This window comes from Mauremys mutica, chromosome 4, assembly GCF_020497125.1.
Source record: "Mauremys mutica isolate MM-2020 ecotype Southern chromosome 4, ASM2049712v1, whole genome shotgun sequence".
NCBI lineage: Eukaryota > Metazoa > Chordata > Testudines > Geoemydidae > Mauremys > Mauremys mutica.
Window position 1 is genome coordinate 90,483,711 of NC_059075.1, and position 23,858 is coordinate 90,507,568.

The 23,858-nt window shown below is 41.9% G+C and overlaps 1 protein-coding gene across 3 annotated transcripts in view; it reads right to left on the bottom strand.

The window, feature by feature from the left end:
• Positions 1–23,858, bottom strand: part of MPPED2 (metallophosphoesterase domain containing 2) — a 153,137-nt gene that overhangs the window by 85,400 nt on the left and 43,879 nt on the right. For all 3 annotated transcript variants that reach the window (XM_045017073.1, XM_045017074.1, XM_045017075.1), the window contains one exon: positions 13–194. In XM_045017073.1, coding sequence (XP_044873008.1) covers positions 13–194 — 182 coding nt within the window. The remainder of the gene's footprint in view (positions 1–12; positions 195–23,858) is intronic.

The window sequence follows — 23,858 nt, forward strand, 5'->3', positions numbered from 1 at the left end:
ATAATTCCTTACCTAACCAGTCATTAAACTTCTTAACCTCGGAGGGCAGTCCCAGCTCGGTGAAATCGCCTGTGTGGAGAAGGATGTCCCCATAAGGCATCTGGATGCCATCTGTTCTGGAGTGTGTGTCTGAGACGCAGACAAATCGCGTGTGGCCCGTTGGTTTTGGAGTGTCATATGGGATAGGGTCGACCCTAAAGCAGACACATAACAGAGCCCATAACAGTTACATGGGTTACAACCCTTGCATGCTTTACTTTAAATATGAACATAAATCTATACACAAAGTGCTTAGGGAGAAAACTGTGGAAGATCAGAACTGTCCTGTTATCTAGGACTCCATAATGCAGCAGAATGAACAACCCAAAAGGTAAACACTTTCCTGAGAGAAAAAAAAGACGGTCAAAAATTATACATGATATGGCCTGTCCAGCACCAAGTCCTGATATTAACCTCAATGAAGAAATCAGAGAACATGGATTCTAGAGATGTATAATCCAGTCAGACCTTTTTCACCCAATCAATAGATGCTACCACATATCTTATTAAATGACCGAGTGCATGGGCCATTAAATAACATCACTGCCAGCTGGGCCAGAACAGTCTCCTACTAGGCTCTATCCTGCAAGAAACTGAGGGCTGGTCTACACTATGGGGGGAAATCAATCTAAGATACGCAACTTCAGCTACGTGAATAACGTAGCTGAAGTCGCAGTATCTTAGATCGAATTACCTACCGTCCTCACAGTGCGGGATCAACGTCCGCGGCTCCCCAGGTCGACTCCACTACCGCCGTTCGGGTTGGTGGAGTTCCGGAGTCGACAGGAGCTCATTCGGGGATCGATATATCGCGTCTAGATGAGATGCGATATATCGATCCCCGAGAAATCGATTGCTACCCGCCAATACGGCGGGTAGTGAAGACGTAGTCTGAGCAACAGGATTTCAGTCAAGCTAAGCACTAAGCTACATGCTTAATGTTAAACACATGAATAGCTCCATTGACCTCAGCAGGACCAGCCATATGCATACAGATAAGCACACGCTTAAGTGCTTTGCTAGTGCTCAGCATCTTGCAGGACGGAACTGAATGAAAGGAAAAAAAGGTGAACAGCCAGCATAAGAATAAAATTGATTTGTTTTTAAAAAATGCCTTCAGTTTTAGTAATGTGATGTGTTATCTGTAAGAGAAATAAGACAATTCATAAGAAAACATAAAGCCTAGCAGTGTTCCTCTTTATTTTTTTTTTAAATAGGCATATATACCTATTTATGTCCTGAGCTGTATGACGACTTCCACGCTTAAGTCCAAATTCTTTGCTGGTATAAATTGGCAGAGCATTGTTGAAGTCTATGGGGTGGTGTCAGTTTATGCAGGCTGAGAATTTGGACCACACAGTGAAAATGTCACAAGAAGAGCTGACAAATAACAGAACTGTGTAATATAAAACAAGATACATGGAGCAATATCCCACAAGATCATATCCAGAAAGTGTAACAGAACATTCTGCTGAGTCACATACTATATGGAGCCAAAGGATCTTGTACAGAACACTGAAGATTTTTAGATCTTTATTCTCACTACTGCTTCCTAATCCAGACTCAGGTGACGTGTGTGTGTAAAGTGTGGCTTTGTGTGTTCACTAGCTGTCCCTCCCCATCCTCAGTGAAGTAGAAGATCAGTGTAAACTAAGGAAAGTTGCAGCAGTTTAACTATGCTGATGTAAACCCCTATTTTGATACTTAAATAATCCTCATCACCGAGTGCATTTAGACTCACAACAACCCTGTGAGTTAGGGAAGTGCTATTACCCTACTTTACAGGCACAGCAATTAAGTGACTTGCCCGCAGTCACACAGGAAGTCTGTGACAGATTAAAGGATTGAACGTGTGTCCTTCAAGTCCTGGAGTACTAACCAACCACTAGACAGAGCATATCCTTCCTTTCTTAAGGGCAACAAACCATCCCAGTGCAAAACAGGGCACGTACTAGTGCAACTTACCCTGACAACCTATTGGGATAAACTTTAGTACTGCAAACCTCATTTTACACTGGTGCAGCCTATTTACACTTGGGGTTTGCACTAGTGTAAATACATTAGCGCAAAGGACAAACTGCTGTATAGACAGGGCCTTAATGGAAGAATACTCTAGCTAGTATTTTTTTTACTACCAAGAATTTATTTACTTTATCGCATATACTACAAAACATCTCCTGAATAGTGCCCAAGTGCTACAACGGTGGGTGTGGTAGGAATGGATAGATCACATTGCTACATATTAGTATCCTACAAAGCACAATCATAAATAACTAGGCCTAAACCTCATTTCACTTGTCATATAAATGAATCGAGTTTTTGTTGCATTTGTTCACTTACTTGCTAATCTGTAAAATTCAGTCATTCATAAAGTACCTTCCCAGGTACTGGTGCAAATCAATGAGGGTCAATTGTATTTAGTTGAATTTATTTGCCTGGCCTTTATTTTTCAAGTTGGGTGAGGTAGGAAGGAGCAGTTTGGTATGTAACTTGCACATGTTCCTGTATATTTTTTTAATACTGCAAATATTTGTTTTCCCAAAAAATAAAATAATGAGCAGATTGTATGATTATATGGGCCATATAACTGGTTATCACTGTGGGTTTAATTGGAAACTCAAAAAGACATCCTAACTCCAACACACAATTAATGGGTTTTTCGCCACAAGGGTTAGAAATGAATTGTTGTTACCACAGAGAAAATCCACTGATCCACTGAGATCACACTGGCAACGTGGGCAGAACTGTGATTATAAGCAATAGTGCTTTCTTATTTGGCATCTTCCTTCCCATTACTGAGGCTAAATTGAAAACTTTGAGATATATATTACCAAGTAAATACATGGGTCTCTGCAGCTATGGTCTTATCAACATCTCTTCTAGGAATGTTTCCTCAAGACAATACAAGAAATGAACGTCTGCTTTCATTGCTGTAGCATACTTTGTTCGGGTATGTCTGCATTAGGGATGAATAGCATCATCGGATCTTGTGGCACCCACTTTTGCTTGTAAACATTTTTCCCTGCTCCCTCTAGCTCATTCCCAAATACGCTGGTTGTTTCAAGATCTGCTCTGCTACAGGCAATCCCATCAAAGCATATTACTGGAGACTGGCTTACGGTTACACCTCTACCTCAATATAACGCTGTCCTCAACAGCCAAAAAATCTTACCGCATTATAGGTAAAACCGCGTTATATCGAACTTGCTTTGATCTACCGGAGTGCGCAGCCCCGCCCCCCGGAACACTGCTTTACTGCGTTATATCCCAATTCATGTTATATTGGGTCACGTTATATCGGGGTAGAGGTGTATTTTCTATGCATGCAATAACTAACCTAAAGAGCATAACAAAATCCAAATTCATTAAGAGCTTTTCTTTTCTTTGTGAGTGCTATGATGTTGCTGCATAGCTTTTCCTCTGGATTCGTGCTTAATTTCCTCTGTTATTAAGCAATACTAGTTTACTAAATATCTGAAACTAAACCAGTGCAGGTTCTTATACCCAGCCCATCAGATCTCCTGACAAGCTGAATATTTCAACATCCTCTTCCGCCAACAAAGGCTTAGGAAAGACGGTGTATTGCTAGTCCAGGCAGCTGAAGTTCTCTATTTATCCACAGCTACAGCATAAGCCGCAGCAATGCAAACGCCCCCTACATCACAATGCCCATGAAACTCTCAACTACCTCCTGAGTAAGAAACTCATCACACTCCATATCCATTCAGTCCTTGGTCTGTCCACTGATGTGCGTACTTGTTCATTAGAATCTGCACTGAAACCACTTATTCACTTTACACTAGCCACTCAGGGCATGTCTACACTGGGACAAAAAAGCCTGTAGCTGGCCCAGGTCAGCTGAGTCAGCCTTACACGGCTTGGACTCCAGGGCTGTAAAACTGCTGTGTAGATATTTGGGCTCAGGCTGGATCCTGAGCTCTGAGAACTTGTGAGGGTGAAGGATCTTTTATTCCTGTGTAGACATACCCTCAATGGCCATAGGATAATAGATTTCAGGCTGGGATTTTTAAAGGAACCAAGGGAGTCATGTATCCAATTCACACTGAAATCCAGTGGGAGAGGGGCATTTAATTCCCTTAATCATAATCACTACCAACCTGAGCCAGATTAGAACCAGGGACTGAAAGGAGAAAGGGTCTGTTTTCCTTTAACAATTCCCTGAACCACTCAGCACCCTGTCCCTGCTCATCCCCAGGTTTTGAATAAAAAGATCCCAGCTGGCAGAATAAAACACCTCTAAGATTATTCCACTGTCACATCTGGAAGGGGGGAAGGAATGGTAAACACGTTTCCAACTTTGTGAACTATAGCCTGACACTGCATGATTTTCCTAGGCAGCCGTAGCTTTCTTTTAACAAAAATAAAGCATATTATTTTTTTCACATGTGCATCTGTTTTGATTAATATGGTAACCAGGTAATGCAAAGCACTGGGTGTGACCAAAAGCACCCTACACACTACTGTAATAATATTTATACAAAATATGCCTTGTGAGGTATCATTTGAAAACTAACACATTTATCATCAATATTCTTGTGTAATGTATGTATGAAATGCATATTAAGTGTTCTGAGCATAAGATGAAATTATGAGTACAGCCTGTGGAGTGGGTCAGCCAGTTTCTCAAAGACAAAGGATCAGCTGACACCACTATCCAGCTGTTATCAAAGCTGCAATCACCTGTCAAGTGGCCATTCTTTGGCAATGGAGGGGGCAGGAACAGATTGATATGCATTTCAGAATAATAATATGGGACCTCTTTCACCACAAGACTCCATGTCTTCTTCCTCCCAGCTGGAATGAACTTAACTAGGGGTAACCCTCGGGAAAATGACTTTCAAAAGGGTGAGTGAACTATAAAAGTGAGGGGCAAAAATACCCCAGCATCTCCCTCTTTCTCTCTCTCCTCAATTCTACCTAAAACAACAAAGGAAATGGCCCTTTGACTTTGCGGGCAGCTCCCAACCTGAGAATTTGGTCAGCTATGTTGCTGGGAACATGTGGTAAAGATTTTACCTTGAACCAAGTCTAGCTTGCTAAGTGTTAGCTACTAGGAAGCATTTTATCTTTATTTTTCTTGTAACTGTTTCTGACTTTAATACCTTATACTTGTGCTCACTTAAAATCTCTCTCTCTGTGTGTAATTAAATAAACTTGTTTTATTTTTAATCTAAACTAATCCAGTGTTGTTTGGTAACTCCAGTTAAAAAGTATCGAATTGTTGAATATTGACCCTTTACTGGGGTAATGGACCTTTAATATCTGAACTGTCCAGGAAAAGGCAAGGAACAGGTTTTGGGAAAATTCAGGCCGAGGAGGGTGTTGGAGTCGCTTTGCAAGTAGTAACCAAAGCTGATAGAAGCCAGAGTTATGACTGGAGTATTGCTGACAGGCTGCTGAGGTCAGTTGCTGGACTCGGGTTGCAGCTATACACGGACTCAGGGTATGACCTGCATGCTGGTAGGCTGCTTGTGAGCAGCCCTGGTTGGACAGTACAACAGCAAAGCACTGAGAGGCACCCAAAGGGGCAGGGCAGGTGGTGACACAACCCCTCACTAGTCTGGACTGCATCCCAGAATGTGATACTAGGGTAAAAATTTTAAAGCACCCTGGATGACATAGGAGCCTACGCCCCATTTTCAAAAGTGGTCTCATGAATCTAAGTGACTTAGATGCTTTTCACATTTTTTTCCTGAGGATTCTAGAGTGCTCTATGCCCAATTAATGATATCCCATTAGATACCTGACCATCAAATGCTTTCTAAGATTAAGAAGAGTACTGGTAAATTCTGCACTCTCTGGGGTAACACATATGCGAAATAAATTATATGACAGAGTTTACGAATCAGAAGCAATAGGGGGTATGTACATTATGCACAGACCCTGCCCCCCAAAACAACTGCTCAATTTAAAATAAGGTGCTTTTACCATCAGCTTTCCAGCTCTAACCTCCTGCCCTATAGAAGACCCCTTGTCTAAAGGCTCCGCGTTACTCTAATATATTAGCTTGAGAAGTGTGAAAATGAGCAGAGGTGTGGGTGGACGGGTCCATCACCATCTATAAAAATCTACCTCCACTAAACCAATGTGGCAGCCCTGAGCAAAGCACAGTAGCTTATGGAACTATATTGACAAAAGGCCACATGGGGGCTAGGAGAGCTAGGTGTCAGTGTAGAGGCAGAGTCTTCAGCATACCCCAACATACACTGCAGCAAGGTGAGACTAGCTTCCACAGCACTAATGCAGCTGACTAGAAATTCTATGGTGGCTTCATTTACATTTTAAAAATTAATGTGTTACTGAAAATGAAAATAAATATTGCAATCATTGCAACATCCCCTGTGTAATGATTTTCATATTAAATTTCATTTATTTTGCATTGTTTCCACATTTTCAGTTTGGGATATGCCACAAATATTTTAGTGACAATGCACAACTGCGCTGCAGAAGTTATCAAGGGGGAAAGCTAGAGGTTTTGGCAGCTAGGTCGGAGATGATTGGAGCTTTTGGCACATGGGGAGGCATGAGACATTGAACAGTGGAATAAGTACATTAGCTGGATGTTTCTACTCAGTAGTGAAATAGTTAATGTTGACATGTAGTCATCTCTCGATTTCAGACCAATGTCTCACTGAGATGAATGGGGCAGTCCAGATTTCTCAGAGCTACTGTTGCAGGCTCTCTGCAGAATGAGGCAGAGAGCACTGCATTAGTTAACTTTGAAAACAGAACCAAATGTATCTTCGCTACCAGTAAGGCTGCCTTCCCCCCTCCCGCGCCCCTTTTGGTGTGTGGAGAAGCCAATCTCCAAATCCCCTCCCCACCAATTATGGAAGATTTCCAGGGACACTGCAACTTCTGCCTGGCAGAACTTCCAGTCCTCTCACTGGGAACACCCCACATAGGGAATCATGCAGGCAGGTAAAACATTTACACCTATCACACACACAAATTTTATTTGTCCTCTCAGGCATTTTTTAATATAAATTTTAGCAGCAATATTATTGTGTACAGTCTACTGTTCTTAAACTGTCTTTGTTGGTATTGCTACAGGGGATCAACTTTGGGGCCACCATAAAGGATCTTGAAATTTTACCCTTTTCCAGATCTGCTAGCTGTAGTAATGGATATTGGCCATGCCTTTATTATCTGTTCTTTGTCACCTAACAATGTTTTCTCCATTGGAGTATGTCTACATCTGAATTTTTAGTCATGCTTTAAATACATTAATTAATATATGTTAATTAATGCAATTGTAAATTCTGGTGTAGACAGTACAAAACCATCCGTTACTAGCCAATCTAAACTATAGGTTACAGCAACAAAAATTAGTGCCTAGCAATCAGCAACACACGTGTGTCTCCTGGTACAAACATTTCTGTAATATCTATACTAGAATTTACAATGGTGTTAGTCAAAATGTGCTAATCATTTGTTAAAAGACAACTACAAAATTCAAGTGTCACCTTCGTAAGGCAAAAGTAACGTTCACACATGTTGTTTCTGTGGGTCATTTAGAGGGGCAATAAGTTAAATATATATTAAAACATAGCTGTGTTATTAATATTAAACAAACGTTTTAATCATTTACTTTTCACCATTCATACTTTTCACCACCAGTGGTGATGAATTGGGTTTGGTTTTATACTTTACTGTCCTCTTACAGAGTGCCCCATTACCCCTATTTCAAATTTTGTAAATTAAACACTCTGCAGTAAAATCAGTATGCTCAGAAATCCCCCTCACTCTCCCCGCAGGAGCAAAGTACAAATATTTCCAGCAAATGCACTTAAAACAAGTTTGGTTCTAAGTACTGATACCTCCCCAACTCGTCTATGGCTTTAAGAAAACATATTTGTACTGGATATACAAAAAGAATAGATTTACCAGAGCATCGCCCCTTTCTCTCTGTGGGTATGAGACTGCACACACACGTGCACATAGATGGGGTTTATGAAAAATAAAGGGAGGACATTTCTGTGAAAGCGCCTTCTTAAAATATTGACTACACATCATTGGGGTTTCCAACTCTTGTGATTTTATCAGGAGTATCGTTGTATTTGTTAATTTTCTTAAAGCCCCAGTGCTGGAGTCACATAATTATGTGAGAATCACAGCTTTCATGTTAAAAAAAAAAAGAGAGTATGTTTCTCGCTCTCCTGGTGCAGAGAAATGCATGAAAATATGACCTGAGTGCACCCTGAAGACTTGGAAATCAAAAGGCAAATAAAAAATACCAACATTTTTTATTTATTTTAAATCTCATAATTAAGCCAATTTTGCGATGTGGGGAGGCCCGATTTATAATTTTGGAATGCTTTCTGTTGGCTATACTGCATTATGGTCAAATTCTGAATAAATACCTCCAATGGGTGCACATGCACATTATTTTTGGAAGCAGCACTCCAGCATCTGCCTTTAAAAATTGGATCCAAAATATTACAATCATTTTTCAAATGAATCTAATTGTAAATTGACATGTTACTAAGAACTGTATCACAGGGGTGTACTGGAGTAAACACACCAGTAAATGGCACATCCCTCCAAAACTAAAAATTGGGTAAGGGTATGAACATTTTTTGGCAGTTGTGAATACTGAGGGAAAAATAGCTTAAATGACAGATTCCAATCCCCCACTTACCAGATCTGTGAACAGGGAGAAACAGTTAGCAACACGTATAGCTAGTTCTTATTAAAAAGAAGTTGTGATCCACCTTACATTTATCATACAGGACACCTGCTTCCAAAATGATCTGAATAATATTGCTGAGTAAGAATTTGGGGTTCCAAATTCATTCTACTGACCTCAGTGATTACATCATTTCACCAAGTTAAATAAAAAATTCCTAAGAAACCTTCTGCAGAATTTTTTAAAAAATTGTCTTAATATAATAAAAAGATTGGACAATTGATTAACTTTTCAATATTTATAATTGTTGCTCCCAACCTTGAAATGGGAACTACAAGCACTTTGGCAAATGGACAGGCAGGTTGTCTGGTAACTTCTCTAAACATATCCATTACTGAAAGGAAGACTAGTTAGTAAGCAACTGCATACAGAATTAACTCTCAGTGTATCACAACCGATATCTTGACATCTCCAGCAAGAGAATATACTGACAGTGAGAATATACACTGGAAAATGACATCATGTTATAATGTGTTAACCGACACATTAAATACTTAGTAGCACTCATTATACACAAGACTGTTGTGTATGAAATCATGTTAGCTGTTTGTAGTCAGGCTGCTATATCCACACTAACAAATACTCAACATCGTGTTCATTAACAGATGTTATAACATGATGCCAGTTCCCACCGTAGACAGACCCCCAAAGACACTTGTTTTCTACCCTGTCTAGCAACAGAAGCAGACCAGGGTAATAACACCTTTCTTATTCTTACTATCAGATACTAAATTTACACATATGTCTAAGAACAGATTATCACCAAATATTTAAAACATCAATTTTCATCCCAAAATCTTTATGCACTTGTAACTTCCATTGAAATCTCTTTACAAACATTAACAATTTAAGACCCACGTGTTGGTTAACCCTCAAGCTATGACTGGAATAGAGGCACAGAGAGGCTAAGAGTCAGATTTTCAAAGGTATTTAGGTGCCTAAAGATGCAGATAGATGCATAATTGGATTTTTAAAGGTGCCTAAGTAGTTAGGATCTAACCAGTTTATCTGCTTTTGAAAATCCCATTAGACTCCTGACCAGATGTATAGATGCCTAAATACCTTTAAAAATCAGGGTCTAACTGACTTGTCTAAGATTTCACAGGAAGCCAGTGGCAGAGCTGAGAACTGAATCCAACAGCCTTGACTCTGAGACCCCAAGTGGGGTCATGACATTAGCAGATGAGGTCGCAGCGATCTCTAGAGCGCACAGGATGCCATTTTGCTTCACACAACATGACCTTGCATGTATATTGCATATGAGGTCACAATGCAGGGAGGATGCCATTTTGCTCTACACGTTGGCATCCTCCACAGAGCATGACCTCACATGCACCATACATACAAGATCATGCTGTTTGGAGGATGCCATTTTGTGGAGCAATGGTATCCCCCATGCAGCATGACCTCAAACATATTGTGTATGTGAGGTCACACTGTGTAGAGGACACCACTTTGCTCAGCATCCACCATGCTGTCTGGAGTCCTGGAGGAAATATTTCATTAAAATGGGGTCATGCTAGCAAAAGGAGTGGGAACCACTGCTCTAAAGCCTGTTCTACACTAGAAACATTTGACAGTATAGTTATGTGATTTTTAACATTTTTATACCTGCAAAAGCCCTAATGTAGATGCTGGTATATTGGCAAAATTCATGTTTTTACCAATATAGCTTATTTCATTTGGGGCTATACCAGCATGTCACATCACAGTCCCTACCTGGAGCACACACACCTCTCCCTCACGGAAGGCGACAGCATGACAGGTATGCCAGTCTCAGTTTCACTTTTCAGATTCCCCAGTAACTCCATGCAAGCTCTCTTGACACAATAATATCTTTGGGGCTGGTTTATTATAAGACATTGTGCAAATGGTTCAAAAACAAGCCCCAAACACGTTTTCTATTTTTTTTACCTCATGTAAACAGTAATTTATATCACCTGACATCATCATCCCACAACACCCCAAATATCACGCACTGGCATCTCTGACCATGACCAGACTCTCTGGCAGTCCTCCTCTGTCCTTATACCCAGACAGCCACGCTAACCCTTCTTACTGTAAACCCTGCTCTTCCCAGCAACTACCCCACAGCCTGTCTGCTGGGAGATAATCTTTACCAGGAGAGTATCCCTTACTCTTCCTGGCCCTCTCATGTTTCTTCTGGGTCCAGCTCTTTGGTCCTGGAGATCTTTCCAGGTAAGCTCCTCTGCTGCTCCCCTACCTTCAGCCCTCCCTGGGCCTCGGCTCTCTCTCTGCTGCACCTGACTTCTGCTCTCTCCAGCCCTGGCTCTTTGGTTTGGGGATGCCAGCCGGCAAACCCCTCTTGCTGTTCCCCTGCCTTCAGCTTTCTCCCAAGTACCAAATATACAGTCTTTGGTAGCTCTCATCTGCCCCTAACTCCCACTCAGGCAGCTCTGATTCATAAGGTCTCCCCCAACTCACTTGGTCTCCTCCAACTGACTGGGTCCTCTCCCTGTCTCTGATTCTTCCTGGTCCCTTATAGCTCACAGGTGCTGCCACACCCTCTTAATCAGCCAAACAGGAACACCTGTTCTGGCACAGGGGCACTGGACCTACTTCCTTCACAAGGGCCAACCCCCCCATGACACAGCAAAAGTACATTTGCTGGTACAAATGGTGTCTCCACTAGAAGGGTTTGTCAATATAGCTATACCAGCAAACACTTTCTAGGTTAGGCAAGTCCTTAGACTCCTGCTATAACCATTAGGCACACTGCCTCCCTAAATCTATTTCGGTCAGATGTCCTGGATGCCAAATTCATCCCTGGTGTAGCATCCCTGGTGTAGCTCCAATTATTTCAGCTGACTGCCTGAGAAGGATTTAAAAGAATGTGCCATAGATGGTGAAGGAGGCATTACTGGAGAGGAAGAGATGTTACTATGTGGTGTAACGTCCTCCTCTAGTCTGACTTCCTGCTCCTCCAGGATCTCCTCAGGAGCATCTGAGTCTCTACACAGAAACAGTGGCTGAGGGTGAATGCCTCACAGTCTCTCAGTATGTAACACTAGATGCCCGGGAGTCCTGGTGCCTATAGGCTGCCCAGGGATCCCAATAGGGCCACTGGGGTGGTGAAATGGCATGGGAGGCTGAGCCCAGGGTTGGTCATATCACGGGGGGTGAGGTCCAGACCTAGGGCATGACTGGGAAGGTCCAGGTTGGTAGTGGGAGGAAGTATAGTGAGAGTGACGAGAGAGGACCTCTTCCTGGTCACGATCCGATTCTCCACTGGAAAACAGTGGAGCCAATGCAGAGATGTGAAGTGCATGGCTCAATGCCAATAGTGAGTCTTGGGCTCGAGATGTGCCTAGTACTGGGGCCAAAGAACCGAACAGAGGAGGCTCTGGTACCTCAGATACTGTGCGGTCTTTAGAGAATCTATATTCCTGCGGTGCCACAGTAACAGGTACCATCAGTGGTTGGTGGTATTGAGTTGGCAGTACCAAGGGAGCTGGTGAGCTTGCCTGCACTGAGCAGTTCAATGAGGGCTGCTTTGAAGTTGTCTGTTCCGAGGGCATCGGTATGGTCTCCACTCCTGTCCCTGACCAGCAGTACCACTGCTTCGGTGCCTGTGTTCATGGGATCCTTATAGGAGCCAGCTGTATCTGTTGATCCGGACCCACGCAATCTATGGGTACTGTGCTTAGATGCCTTCGGTGCCATTGGTACCAAGACGACCAAACATGCTGGGGATCTCCTCTGGCTGGTTCAGGGCTCACTATGAGGGCTCAAAGCTTTCTTTTTGGAGGTCTTATGTGGGGTGTCCAAAGATTTCTTCCTGGATTCACTGGCTTTGGAGGAAGAAGGCTGCAGAGAAGACTCACGTCGCCTCAGAGACCTCTGGGTGCAGGTCAGACGCAGGCTGAAGAGCTCCCTATATGATGAGCTGCCATAGTTTCAGTTCCTGGTTTGTTTGTTTTTTTGGGGGGGGGATGAGGGTGGGTCTGGTGTTTAGCTTCTGACAGATAGTACACTTCTGTGGAATGTAGCCCTCCTCGAAGCAACGGACACAGCGGGAATGTCCATCCGTTACCAGAATGGACTCCGTGCAAGAAAGGCATCACTTAAAACCGGGCGAACTGGGCATACCCCTTATTGAGGGTTAATCCCCAGTAGTTGGGGCGGGGGAAGAGATAAATTATTTAGTTAGTTAGTTAGTTAGTTAATTTTTGAAAAACGGGAAGAGAAAAAAACTAAAGAAAATTATATGAGACTAAGAAGAAAAACACTAAAACTAGCTAAGAATGACTTTCTAAACAGTAGAAGTATCCATGAACGGACAGCTAATCATTGCGTTGTCTCTAGCCGGGGTGAGGGGAGGCGGCTAAGAAGGAGTTGCGGGTGGTTTGTCCGTGCAGCACTAATTAGCCTGGAGGCAGAGCACAAGGAGGGGAAAGCACACATGCAGGCCAAACAGACACTTCTACCAAAAAGAACAGGAGTATTTGTGGCACCTTAAAGACTAACAAATTTATTTTAGCATGAGCTTTCGTGAGCTGCAGCTCACTTCTTCGGATGCATAGAATGGAACACACAGACAGGAGAAATTTATACATACAGAGAACATGAAAAGGTGGAAGTACGCATACCAACAGGAAGAGTCTAATCAATTGAGATGAGCTATCGTCAGCAGGAGGAAAAAAACTTTTTGAAGTGATAATTAAGATGGCCCATAGAAGGTGTGAGGAGAACTTAACATAGGGAAATAGATTCAATTAGTGTAATGACCCAACCATTCCCAGTCTCTGTTTAGGCCACAGTTAATTGTGTCTAGTTTGCATATTAATTCAAGTTCAGCAGTTTCTCTTTGGAGTCTGTTTTTGAAGTTTTTTTGTTGCAAAATTGCCACCTTCAAGTCTGTCACTGGGTGGTAAGAGAGGTTGAAGTGTTCTCCCACTGGTTTTTGAATGTTATGATTCCTGATGTCAGATTTGTGTCCATTTATTCTTTTGCGCAGAGACTGTCCGGTTTGGCCAATGTACATGGCAGAGGGGCATTGCTGGCACATGATGGCATATATCACGTTGGTAGATGTGCAGGTGTACGAGCCCCTGATGGCGTGTCTGATGTGATTTGGTCCTATGATGGTGTCACTTGAATGGATATGTGGACAGAGCTGGCTTTGTTGCAAGGATAGGTTCCTGGGTTAGTGTTTATGTTGTATGGTGTGCGGTTGCTGGTGAGTATTTGCTTCAGGTTGGGAGGCTGTCTATAAGCGAGGACTGGCCTGTCTCCCAAGATCTGTGAGAGTGAGGGATCATCTTTAAGGATAGGTTGTAAATCTTTGATGATGCGCTGGAGAGGTTTTAGTTGGGGGCTGTAGGTGATGGCTAGTGGCGTTCTGTTATTTTCTTTTTTAGGCCTGTCCTGTAGTAGGTGGCTTCTGGGTACTCTTCTGGCTCTGTCAATCTGTTTTTTCACTTCAGCAGGTGGGTATTGTAGTTTTAAGAATGCTTGATAGAGATCTTGTAGGTGTTTATCTCTGTCTGAGGGATTGGAGCAAATACGGTTGTATCTTAAAGCTTGGCTGTAGACAATGGATCGTGTGGTGTGACCGGGATGGAAGCTGGAGGCATGTAAATAAGTATAGCGGTCACTGGGTTTCCGGTATAGGGTGGTATTTATGTGACCATCGTTTATTAGCACAGTAGTGTCTAGGAAATGGACCGCTTGTGTGGATTGGTCTAGGCTGAGGTTGATGGTGGGATGGAAATTGTTAAAATCACGGTGGAATTCCTCGAGGGCTTCTTTTCCATGAGTCCAGACGATGAAGATGTCATCAATGTAGCGCAAGTAGAGTAGGGGCGTTAGGGAACGAGAGCTAAGGAAGCGTTGTTCTAAGTCAGCCATAAAGATGTTGGCAGACTGAGGGACCATGCGGGTACCCATAGCAGTGCCACTGACTTGAAGATATATATTGTCCCCAAATGTGAAATAGTTGTGGGTGAGGACAAAGTCACAAAGTTCAGCCACCAGGTTAGCCGTGATATTATCGGGGATACTGTTCCTGATGGCTTGTAGTCCATCTTTGTGTGGAATGTTAGTGTAGAGGGCTTCCACATCCATAGTGGCCAGAATGGTGTTTTCTGGAAGATCACCGATGGATTGTAGTTTCCTCAGGAAGTCAGTGGTGTCTCGAAGATAGCTGGGAGTGCTGGTAGCATAGGGCCTGAGGAGAGAGTCCACATAGCCAGACAATCCTGCTGTTAAAGTGCCAATGCTTGAGATGATGGGGCGTCCAGGATTTCCAGGTTTATGGATCTTGGGTAGCAAATAGAATACACCTGGTCGGGGTTCTGGGCATGTGTCTGTATAGATCTGTTCCTGTGCTTTCTCAGGGAGTTTTTTGAGCAGATGGTGTAGTTTCTTTTGGTAATCATCAGTGGGATCAGAGGGTAATGGCTCAAAAGGACTAAAGGTAAAAAATCCATTACAATCTAGATATCACACAGACTATGCTGACAGATTGTGCCACACACTCTCAAATAAACTGCGAAACCACCTGATCAACATCCTATACAGCAAACGGGGGAAGATTAAGACTGAACTCTCTAAACTAGATATTCTGATGAAAAACCAACCTTCTACACATACTTCCTCATGGACAAACTTTACAAAAACTAGACAAGCCATTTACAACACAAACTTTGCTTCTCTACAAAAGAAAAAGGACACTAAACTGTCTAAACTGCTACATGGCACAAGGAGCCACAACAGTAGCTCCCTTAACCCACCCAACAATATTGTTAATCTTTCTAGCTATTCTCTTAGCCCAGCAGAAGAATCTGTCCTATCTCGGGGACTCTCCTTTTGTCCTTCCAGATCCACGAATATGATACAGTTCTGCGGTGACTTAGAATCCTACTTTCGCCGTCTCCGACTCAAAGAATACTTCCAACACCACACTGAACTACATACTAACCCACAGAATCCTTCCTACCAACGCTATAATAAAAAGGATTCTGCATGGACTCCTCCTGAGGGTCGAAACAACAGACTGGACTTCTACATAGATTGCTTCCGTCACCGTGCACGGGCTGAAATTGTGGAAAAGCAACATCACTTGCCCCATAACCTAAGCCGTGCTGAGAAAGCACAGGAACAGATCTATACAGACACATGCCCAGAACCCCGACCAGGTGTATTCTATTTGCTACCCAAGATCCATAAACCTGGAAATCCTGGACGCCCCATCATCTCAAGCATTGGCACTTTAACAGCAGGATTGTCTGGCTATGTGGACTCTCTCCTCAGGCCCTATGCTACCAGCACTCCCAGCTATCTTCGAGACACCACTGACTTCCTGAGGAAACTACAATCCATCGGTGATCTTCCAGAAAACACCATTCTGGCCACTATGGATGTGGAAGCCCTCTACACTAACATTCCACACAAAGATGGACTACAAGCCATCAGGAACAGTATCCCCGATAATATCACGGCTAACCTGGTGGCTGAACTTTGTGACTTTGTCCTCACCCACAACTATTTCACATTTGGGGACAATATATATCTTCAAGTCAGTGGCACTGCTATGGGTACCCGCATGGCCCCTCAGTCTGCCAACATCTTTATGGCTGACTTAGAACAACGCTTCCTTAGCTCTCGTTCCCTAACGCCCCTACTCTACTTGCGCTACATTGATGACATCTTCATCGTCTGGACTCATGGAAAAGAAGCCCTCGAGGAATTCCACCGTGATTTTAACAATTTCCATCCCACCATCAACCTCAGCCTAGACCAATCCACACAAGCGGTCCATTTCCTAGACACTACTGTGCTAATAAACGATGGTCACATAAATACCACCCTATACCGGAAACCCAGTGACCGCTATACTTATTTACATGCCTCCAGCTTCCATCCCGGTCACACCACACGATCCATTGTCTACAGCCAAGCTTTAAGATACAACCGTATTTGCTCCAATCCCTCAGACAGAGATAAACACCTACAAGATCTCTATCAAGCATTCTTAAAACTACAATACCCACCTGCTGAAGTGAAAAAACAGATTGACAGAGCCAGAAGAGTACCCAGAAGCCACCTACTACAGGACAGGCCTAAAAAAGAAAATAACAGAACGCCACTAGCCATCACCTACAGCCCCCAACTAAAACCTCTCCAGCGCATCATCAAAGATTTACAACCTATCCTTAAAGATGATCCCTCACTCTCACAGATCTTGGGAGACAGGCCAGTCCTCGCTTATAGACAGCCTCCCAACCTGAAGCAAATACTCACCAGCAACCGCACACCATACAACATAAACACTAACCCAGGAACCTATCCTTGCAACAAAGCCAGCTCTGTCCACATATCCATTCAAGTGACACCATCATAGGACCAAATCACATCAGACACGCCATCAGGGGCTCGTACACCTGCACATCTACCAACGTGATATATGCCATCATGTGCCAGCAATGCCCCTCTGCCATGTACATTGGCCAAACCGGACAGTCTCTGCGCAAAAGAATAAATGGACACAAATCTGACATCAGGAATCATAACATTCAAAAACCAGTGGGAGAACACTTCAACCTCTCTTACCACCCAGTGACAGACTTGAAGGTGGCAATTTTGCAACAAAAAAACTTCAAAAACAGACTCCAAAGAGAAACTGCTGAACTTGAATTAATATGCAAACTAGACACAATTAACTGTGGCCTAAACAGAGACTGGGAATGGTTGGGTCATTACACTAATTGAATCTATTTCCCTATGTTAAGTTCTCCTCACACCTTCTATGGGCCATCTTAATTATCACTTCAAAAAGTTTTTTTCCTCCTGCTGACGATAGCTCATCTCAATTGATTAGACTCTTCCTGTTGGTATGCGTACTTCCACCTTTTCATGTTCTCTGTATGTATAAATTTCTCCTGTCTGTGTGTTCCATTCTATGCATCCGAAGAAGTGAGCTGCAGCTCACGAAAGCTCATGCTAAAATAAATTTGTTAGTCTTTAAGGTGCCACAAATACTCCTGTTCTTTTTGTGGATACAGACTAACACGGCTGCTACTCTGAAACTTCTACCAAAGATCCCTGATCAGAAGTGCAGGGACGCATATACACTAACAGTGGGCACCCATAAGGGGGGCACTACTCAAACTAGAAACAAACACTATTTCAGTTTAACAAGTAGACAAAGCTACCTAAGAAAACAAAATTTTGACATCCTCTCTAATAAAGCACTGCATAGTGCAACTCTAGAAAGAGTAACAGGACCTCCCCACTTTGAAACTGCACACCTCATACATTTTAACCTTTGTTGCTGTTATTTAAACTTTCCTTCTTCCTTTGATGCAGTCATGCATTTTCTCCAATAGCTATTTTTATGCAACAGGTCACTGAACCCCTTTTGTACAAATAGCACCATAAAAACTATTTTCTGTATTAATTTAAAACAGACACCAATTAATATTTTTGTTACATCACTATCATAACTTGTCTATAGAGTTTATTTGAAACATATATTGCATTTAGGCAAACAGCACTATGAGAAGCACTGCTGTATGTAGCATTAGGAGGTTTTATCAATAATGTAGTTAATAAGCAGAGGTTTTGTGGGCAACCACACTATGTTATAGGTTATCTGAGAACATTTACTTTTGCTTATCTTATTTTCCATTTTAAAAATTAATGAATTAAGAAATCCTCAGAGGGAATATCTGGGACATTCACATTTATCACAAATGTTTCTGACTTCTGCCGTCGACAATTATTCTTACAGTACTAAATAATTTATTTTCAAAGAGAGGTACCAAAAAAAATCAAATAAATTCTAAAATGAATTATGGTCAAGATAAAGATCTGCCTTAGGAACACTTATAGAAAACTCAATATGAAAATACATTTACCTTCACTTTTATGCCTGTAACAAAAATTAGAAAAACCACAGACTGGATGATAATGTTTGCAGTTCTATTACACAAGTTAATTCTGTAGACAAACATGCTGAAAAACCACAATATGTTACTTTTATATGCCCATGAATGTGAATAGTTTTAAGCATTACTACATAGTAAGCAGAAGTCATCACTATTGATGCAAGCCTGATTAGCAATCGCTTGTTATGCAGCAGAACATGAGACCTTGAAAACTTGGAAATCCAAATGCTCTCCAAATCAACACTTTGCAGAATTGAAATCTTGGTTTGCATAGCAGATGTTGCCACACATTGGAGAACAGCTATTTCCATGCTTAACAAAGAAAGCCGATGCATTCTAGCTTTGAAATGCGGGAAAAGAATGCCACCATAAGAAGCTCTAGGGGGGTAGGGAAACAAGCTGCATCCCATAACATTTTATGATACAAAATGAGATGCAGGCAATGTAATTTCGCTTATGTGATTCAGTTACAAGCAGTGCAAATGTTATCTCGCTGGTTATGCTTTAAAACAAAAGACTGAATCTGCTTGTTTAGCAACCAGTGCAACAGACATATAAAAATCATGACACAACATACCTGCAGTAGAACAAATAGGCACCACTGGTCTGACCTTTTAGACACATTTTGTAATAATCTCAATGGGTGAAATTCACCCCATTACAGTTGATGCAGGCAAGGAACAGATTCAATCCTATTTAAACCTTTAACCCAGTTGTAAATGGTGCATTGGAGTGAATTTTACCCAATGTAAATATTACCAACCCCAAGTGTTTAAAAATCATGTGTCAGGCCTCAAAAATCACAAGATTAGCTTAAAAACATGAGATCTTTAAGAATAATGTTTTGGTTCTTTTTATTTGCTTTCTGGTTTTCTACAGTTGTCAACACAGGGAAGTTATTCTGGAATAAAGTGGGGTGTGAATTTAAAGCAACATAGCAATTCCAGAATAGTTTATTCCACAATAGTCATTCCAGTCCATTTCCCCAGGCAGATAGGCCTGGACACTTGGGTCACATTTTCAAGCTTTTCTTTGCAACCAAGGTGGTTAGAAACTTCTTTTTTTCTCAAATGAAAGCTGAAATTCTCATGTAACCAGTTACCTTTCGTAGCTTGGACTTTAAGGACACCACCAGTTATTGTGAGACACTTAATAAAATCACAAGAGTTGGCAACACTTACATGCAAACATATGTTAGTGACATTTGGCTGCAACGCTATTGGACTGTATCAACACAAGTAAATTTTGGGGGGAGGGGAGTTGCTTTTAATAATAAAATTTGCAAAATTCTATCCACTCAGTCATACAGAGTAATTAGTTTTTTCTGACATGCAAATAAGGAATCAGTATTTTTCATTATCATCATCATCATCATTGTGGCAAGAGTAGTGAAGCATTTTGTGCATGGGCTGGTAAAGTTTCATCATAACAGACTATAGTATCTTTTTTTTTTCATTCTCTATGACCTTCCAGCAAAATGACCATAAAGCATTTTGAAAACACTGAATAACTAAGCTTCCTAATGCCCCTGAGAGGCAGGCAATATTATTTTGCCGATGAGGAGACACAAATTAAGTGACCTGCCCGAGGAGACACAAAGTCCAGTCCGTTAAAGATCTGAGAACAGCTGTCCTTTAGCCACTCTTTCCTCTAAACATGGAACTATTTCTCTCAGGAATTCTATTATTTTGTAAAAAGAACAGGAGTACTTGTGGCACCTTAGAGACTAACAAATTTATTTGAGCATAAGCTTTTGTGGGCTACAGCCCACTTCATCAGATGCATAGACTGGAACATACAGCAAGAAGATATTTATACATACAGAGAACATAAAAAGATGGAAGTAGCCATACCAACTGTAAGAGGCCAATCAATTGAGATGAGCTATCAACAACAGGAGGAAAAAAAAAACTTTTGAAGCGATAATCGAGATGACCATAGAAGGTGTGAGGCTACTTAACATGGGGAAATAGATTCAATTAGTGTAATGGCCCAACCATTCCCAGTCTCTGTTCAAACCTACGTTAATTGTATCTAATTTGCATATTATTCAAGTTCAGCAGTCTCTCTTTGGATTAGACTCTGCCTGTTGGTATGCATACTTCCACCTTTTCATGTTCTCTGTATGTATAAAATATCCCGTCTGTGTGTTCCATTCTATGCATCCGAAGAAGTGAGCTGCAGCTCACGAAAGCTCATGCTAAATGCTAAAATAAATTTGTTAGTCTTTAAGGTGCCACAAGTACTCCTGTTCTTTTTTCTTTGGAGTCTGTTTTTGAAGTTTTTTTGTTGTAAAATTGCCACCTTCAAGTCTGTCACTGAGTGGTTAGAGAGGTTGAAGTGCTCTCCCACTGATTTTTGAATGTTATGATTCCTGATGTCAGATTTGTTTCTTTTGTAGTGTTCTTTACATTTCCACAAGCAATTGTAATCTGGCAATGTGACCAATGTTGCTACTAGCACATCATTAAGGCCAGGATCCTATGCTAATTGAAGTCAATGGCAACAATCCCACTGACTTTAATGGTGAAGGATCAGGGCCTAAGTGACAACATTTTGTTCACCTCAATGCACCAGCAGTTGTTTAGCTGAAACTGTTGTAATCTCTGGGTATGGCTACACTTACAAATCTGCAGCGCTGGTCGTCCAGCTGTGCAGGGCCAGCGCTGGTGTGTGGCCACACTTACAGCTACCAGCGCTGGTGTGTGGCCACATTTGCAGTATTTGCAGCGCTGTTGGGAGTGATGCATTATGGGCAGCTATCCCAGCATTCAAGTGGCAGCAACGGTGCTTTTCAAAAGAGGGGAGTGGGGTGGGGCGTAGTGTGACAGGTAGCGGGGGGAGAGAGAGAGAGTGGATTTTTGGAGCCAACACTGTGTGTTTAGCTTCCTGACTTGAAAAATCAGAACATGTTCCCGATCCCTTGCCCTTAACTCTTAATTGCAAACAGCCTGCAGCCAACACGACTCCCTTTCTCCCCTCTGCCCCCGCTGTTTCTGTCAAGCAAACACTCACTCCCTGCCTGCCTCATTATCTCATTTGATTGTTCACAGATTGATCACAGCAAACAGGAGCTGTGTTTGTAGATAAACAGCTCCGGGATCAACGGATCGGAGCTACGGAGCTCGGAGTTCACAACAAAACAAAGAGAGGCTGCATAAAAAAAACAAAGAGAGTAATTTATAAAAGCATTCTGGGATACATCCTTATACCCTGGAGGCCAATCACAGTGCTGGTGTGTGGCCACACTTGATGACCAGCGCTGCAGCACCAGCGCTGGAATCCTTATTCCCCATGCTGAGTGAGGTGTACGGGCAGCGCTGCAGCCAGGGAGTTGCAGCGCTGGAAGTGCCCTGCAGGTGTGGCCACTTACTAATTGCAGCGCTGGTGGAGGCTTTCCAGCGCTGCAACTCGGCTCTGTGAAGTAGGGACAATTTTTTTGTTCTGTGTTTCTAGTTTGGTCCTGGTCCTTGATTAGAATAATACAAATAATAAATAGAATAAGAATAATTGCAAAATGAGTTGAAGTTGAATTTTCAGTTCTGTTCATTATGGTTAAAAGTGACCACAATTTTACAAATTTTTACATTACACACATCTTCAGCACTAAAAGCAACACATCTAAACAAAAGCTAGGTGAAGTCTCTAGACCTGGTCAAAAAAAAACAAAAACAAGCAGTGATTCACAAATATTTTCATGTCTAGAAAAAGCAAAGCTGGCTTGCTGCTATTGGTGGTGTTATCCATTATCCATGAGAACATACAGTAAGTACCAGCAAAGATGTTCAACCATTTTACGTCAAATGATTAGTACTGAAAGTTATTTGTTATTCATTATTCTCCTCTTTGAAAAATTTCAGTCATCTAATCACGGAACAAAACCAAAACCATGTGACTCAAGTGACCAATCACACACCTTGAAAAACAAGCCCACAAAACAACCAACAGGCTAACATTTTTCACAAAAACTATTAAGCAAATACGAATAACAAATAGACCCATAGATAGGGTGTTTCCGAGCCAACCTTCAGAAGAAAGGGCTAAATTGGCAAGAAATGTTATTTGCAAAGAATAATCCACCCAGCTCTAGAAATTGCTTCAGTACTTGATCATTCATTAATATAAACTAAGGTTCTACTGTCACTGTTTGCAGCAGATCCTATTCTACAAGCTGGGAAGTACTCTCAACATCTGCTGACTTCCCAGCAAGTTTAAGGGGCCTACCTCCTCAAAGGACATGTTGAGCAACTTGCAGGATTAGGCCCGTTCTCCTTAAACTTCCAGGAACAGTTAGAAGCTTCAAGCAAATCTGCCTCATAATATGGCTATTGTACTAAATTTCTAGTGAAAAGTGGAATTTGTCTAAAGATGCCCATTGCAAGGGGAGGGGACATTGCAACTGGCTCTCTAGCAGCTGCTTCAATCACATAAGGACGTGAATCCAATGCCTTACACTTTTCAGATGCATTCTCCACAAAGGAGCGGGGAAGGGTATTACAAATTCTCCTGGATCATGAAACCCTTTTTCCATTGTGTACACCCTCCACAGCTGTCATCAAGGACAGCTCCAAACACAAATTAGCTAAATAAGCATCTGTGTAGCCAGTTTGTACACCAGCTAACTAAAGTGTGATATAATAGTCGACAGCAGATCTGATAATTGCTCCTCTAGAGGGCAGTGGTATATAAACAAATCTATATAAAACCATATGAGCCAGTTCATTGCTTTGCCCTTGACCTTTGATAAATAATCATGACCATAGCATAACATGCACGAGTCACAGACTTGCCATCTAGTTATTCCTCAGTCTGAGGAGACCTGCCATTTGTATCATCAGACCTTAGTGAATCTAGGTTTGTTTAGCTACACTCAGCTCATTTAAGCTTTAGGTGGCATGCAACCTCATTGGAATTTAACATGTAATCCTACTTGGGGCATGTGCCACTCAATTTTCAGCTCCCAACCTGATGGTAAAAATGCAATTCCAATCCAAGTGTGATGGATACATGCACAATCTTTGGGAGGACAACTACAGTATGATACAAACAAAATTCTTCCTTAGCACGATCTCTCACCAGCTAACCAGATGTCAAAGTTATGCAGTAAGGTGAGTACAAAGTTGTACCATTTCTGCATTTGAAATTAACCACGGTAAATCACTATTTACTGCTCAAACAGTCCAAATGGGCAGGGCAAA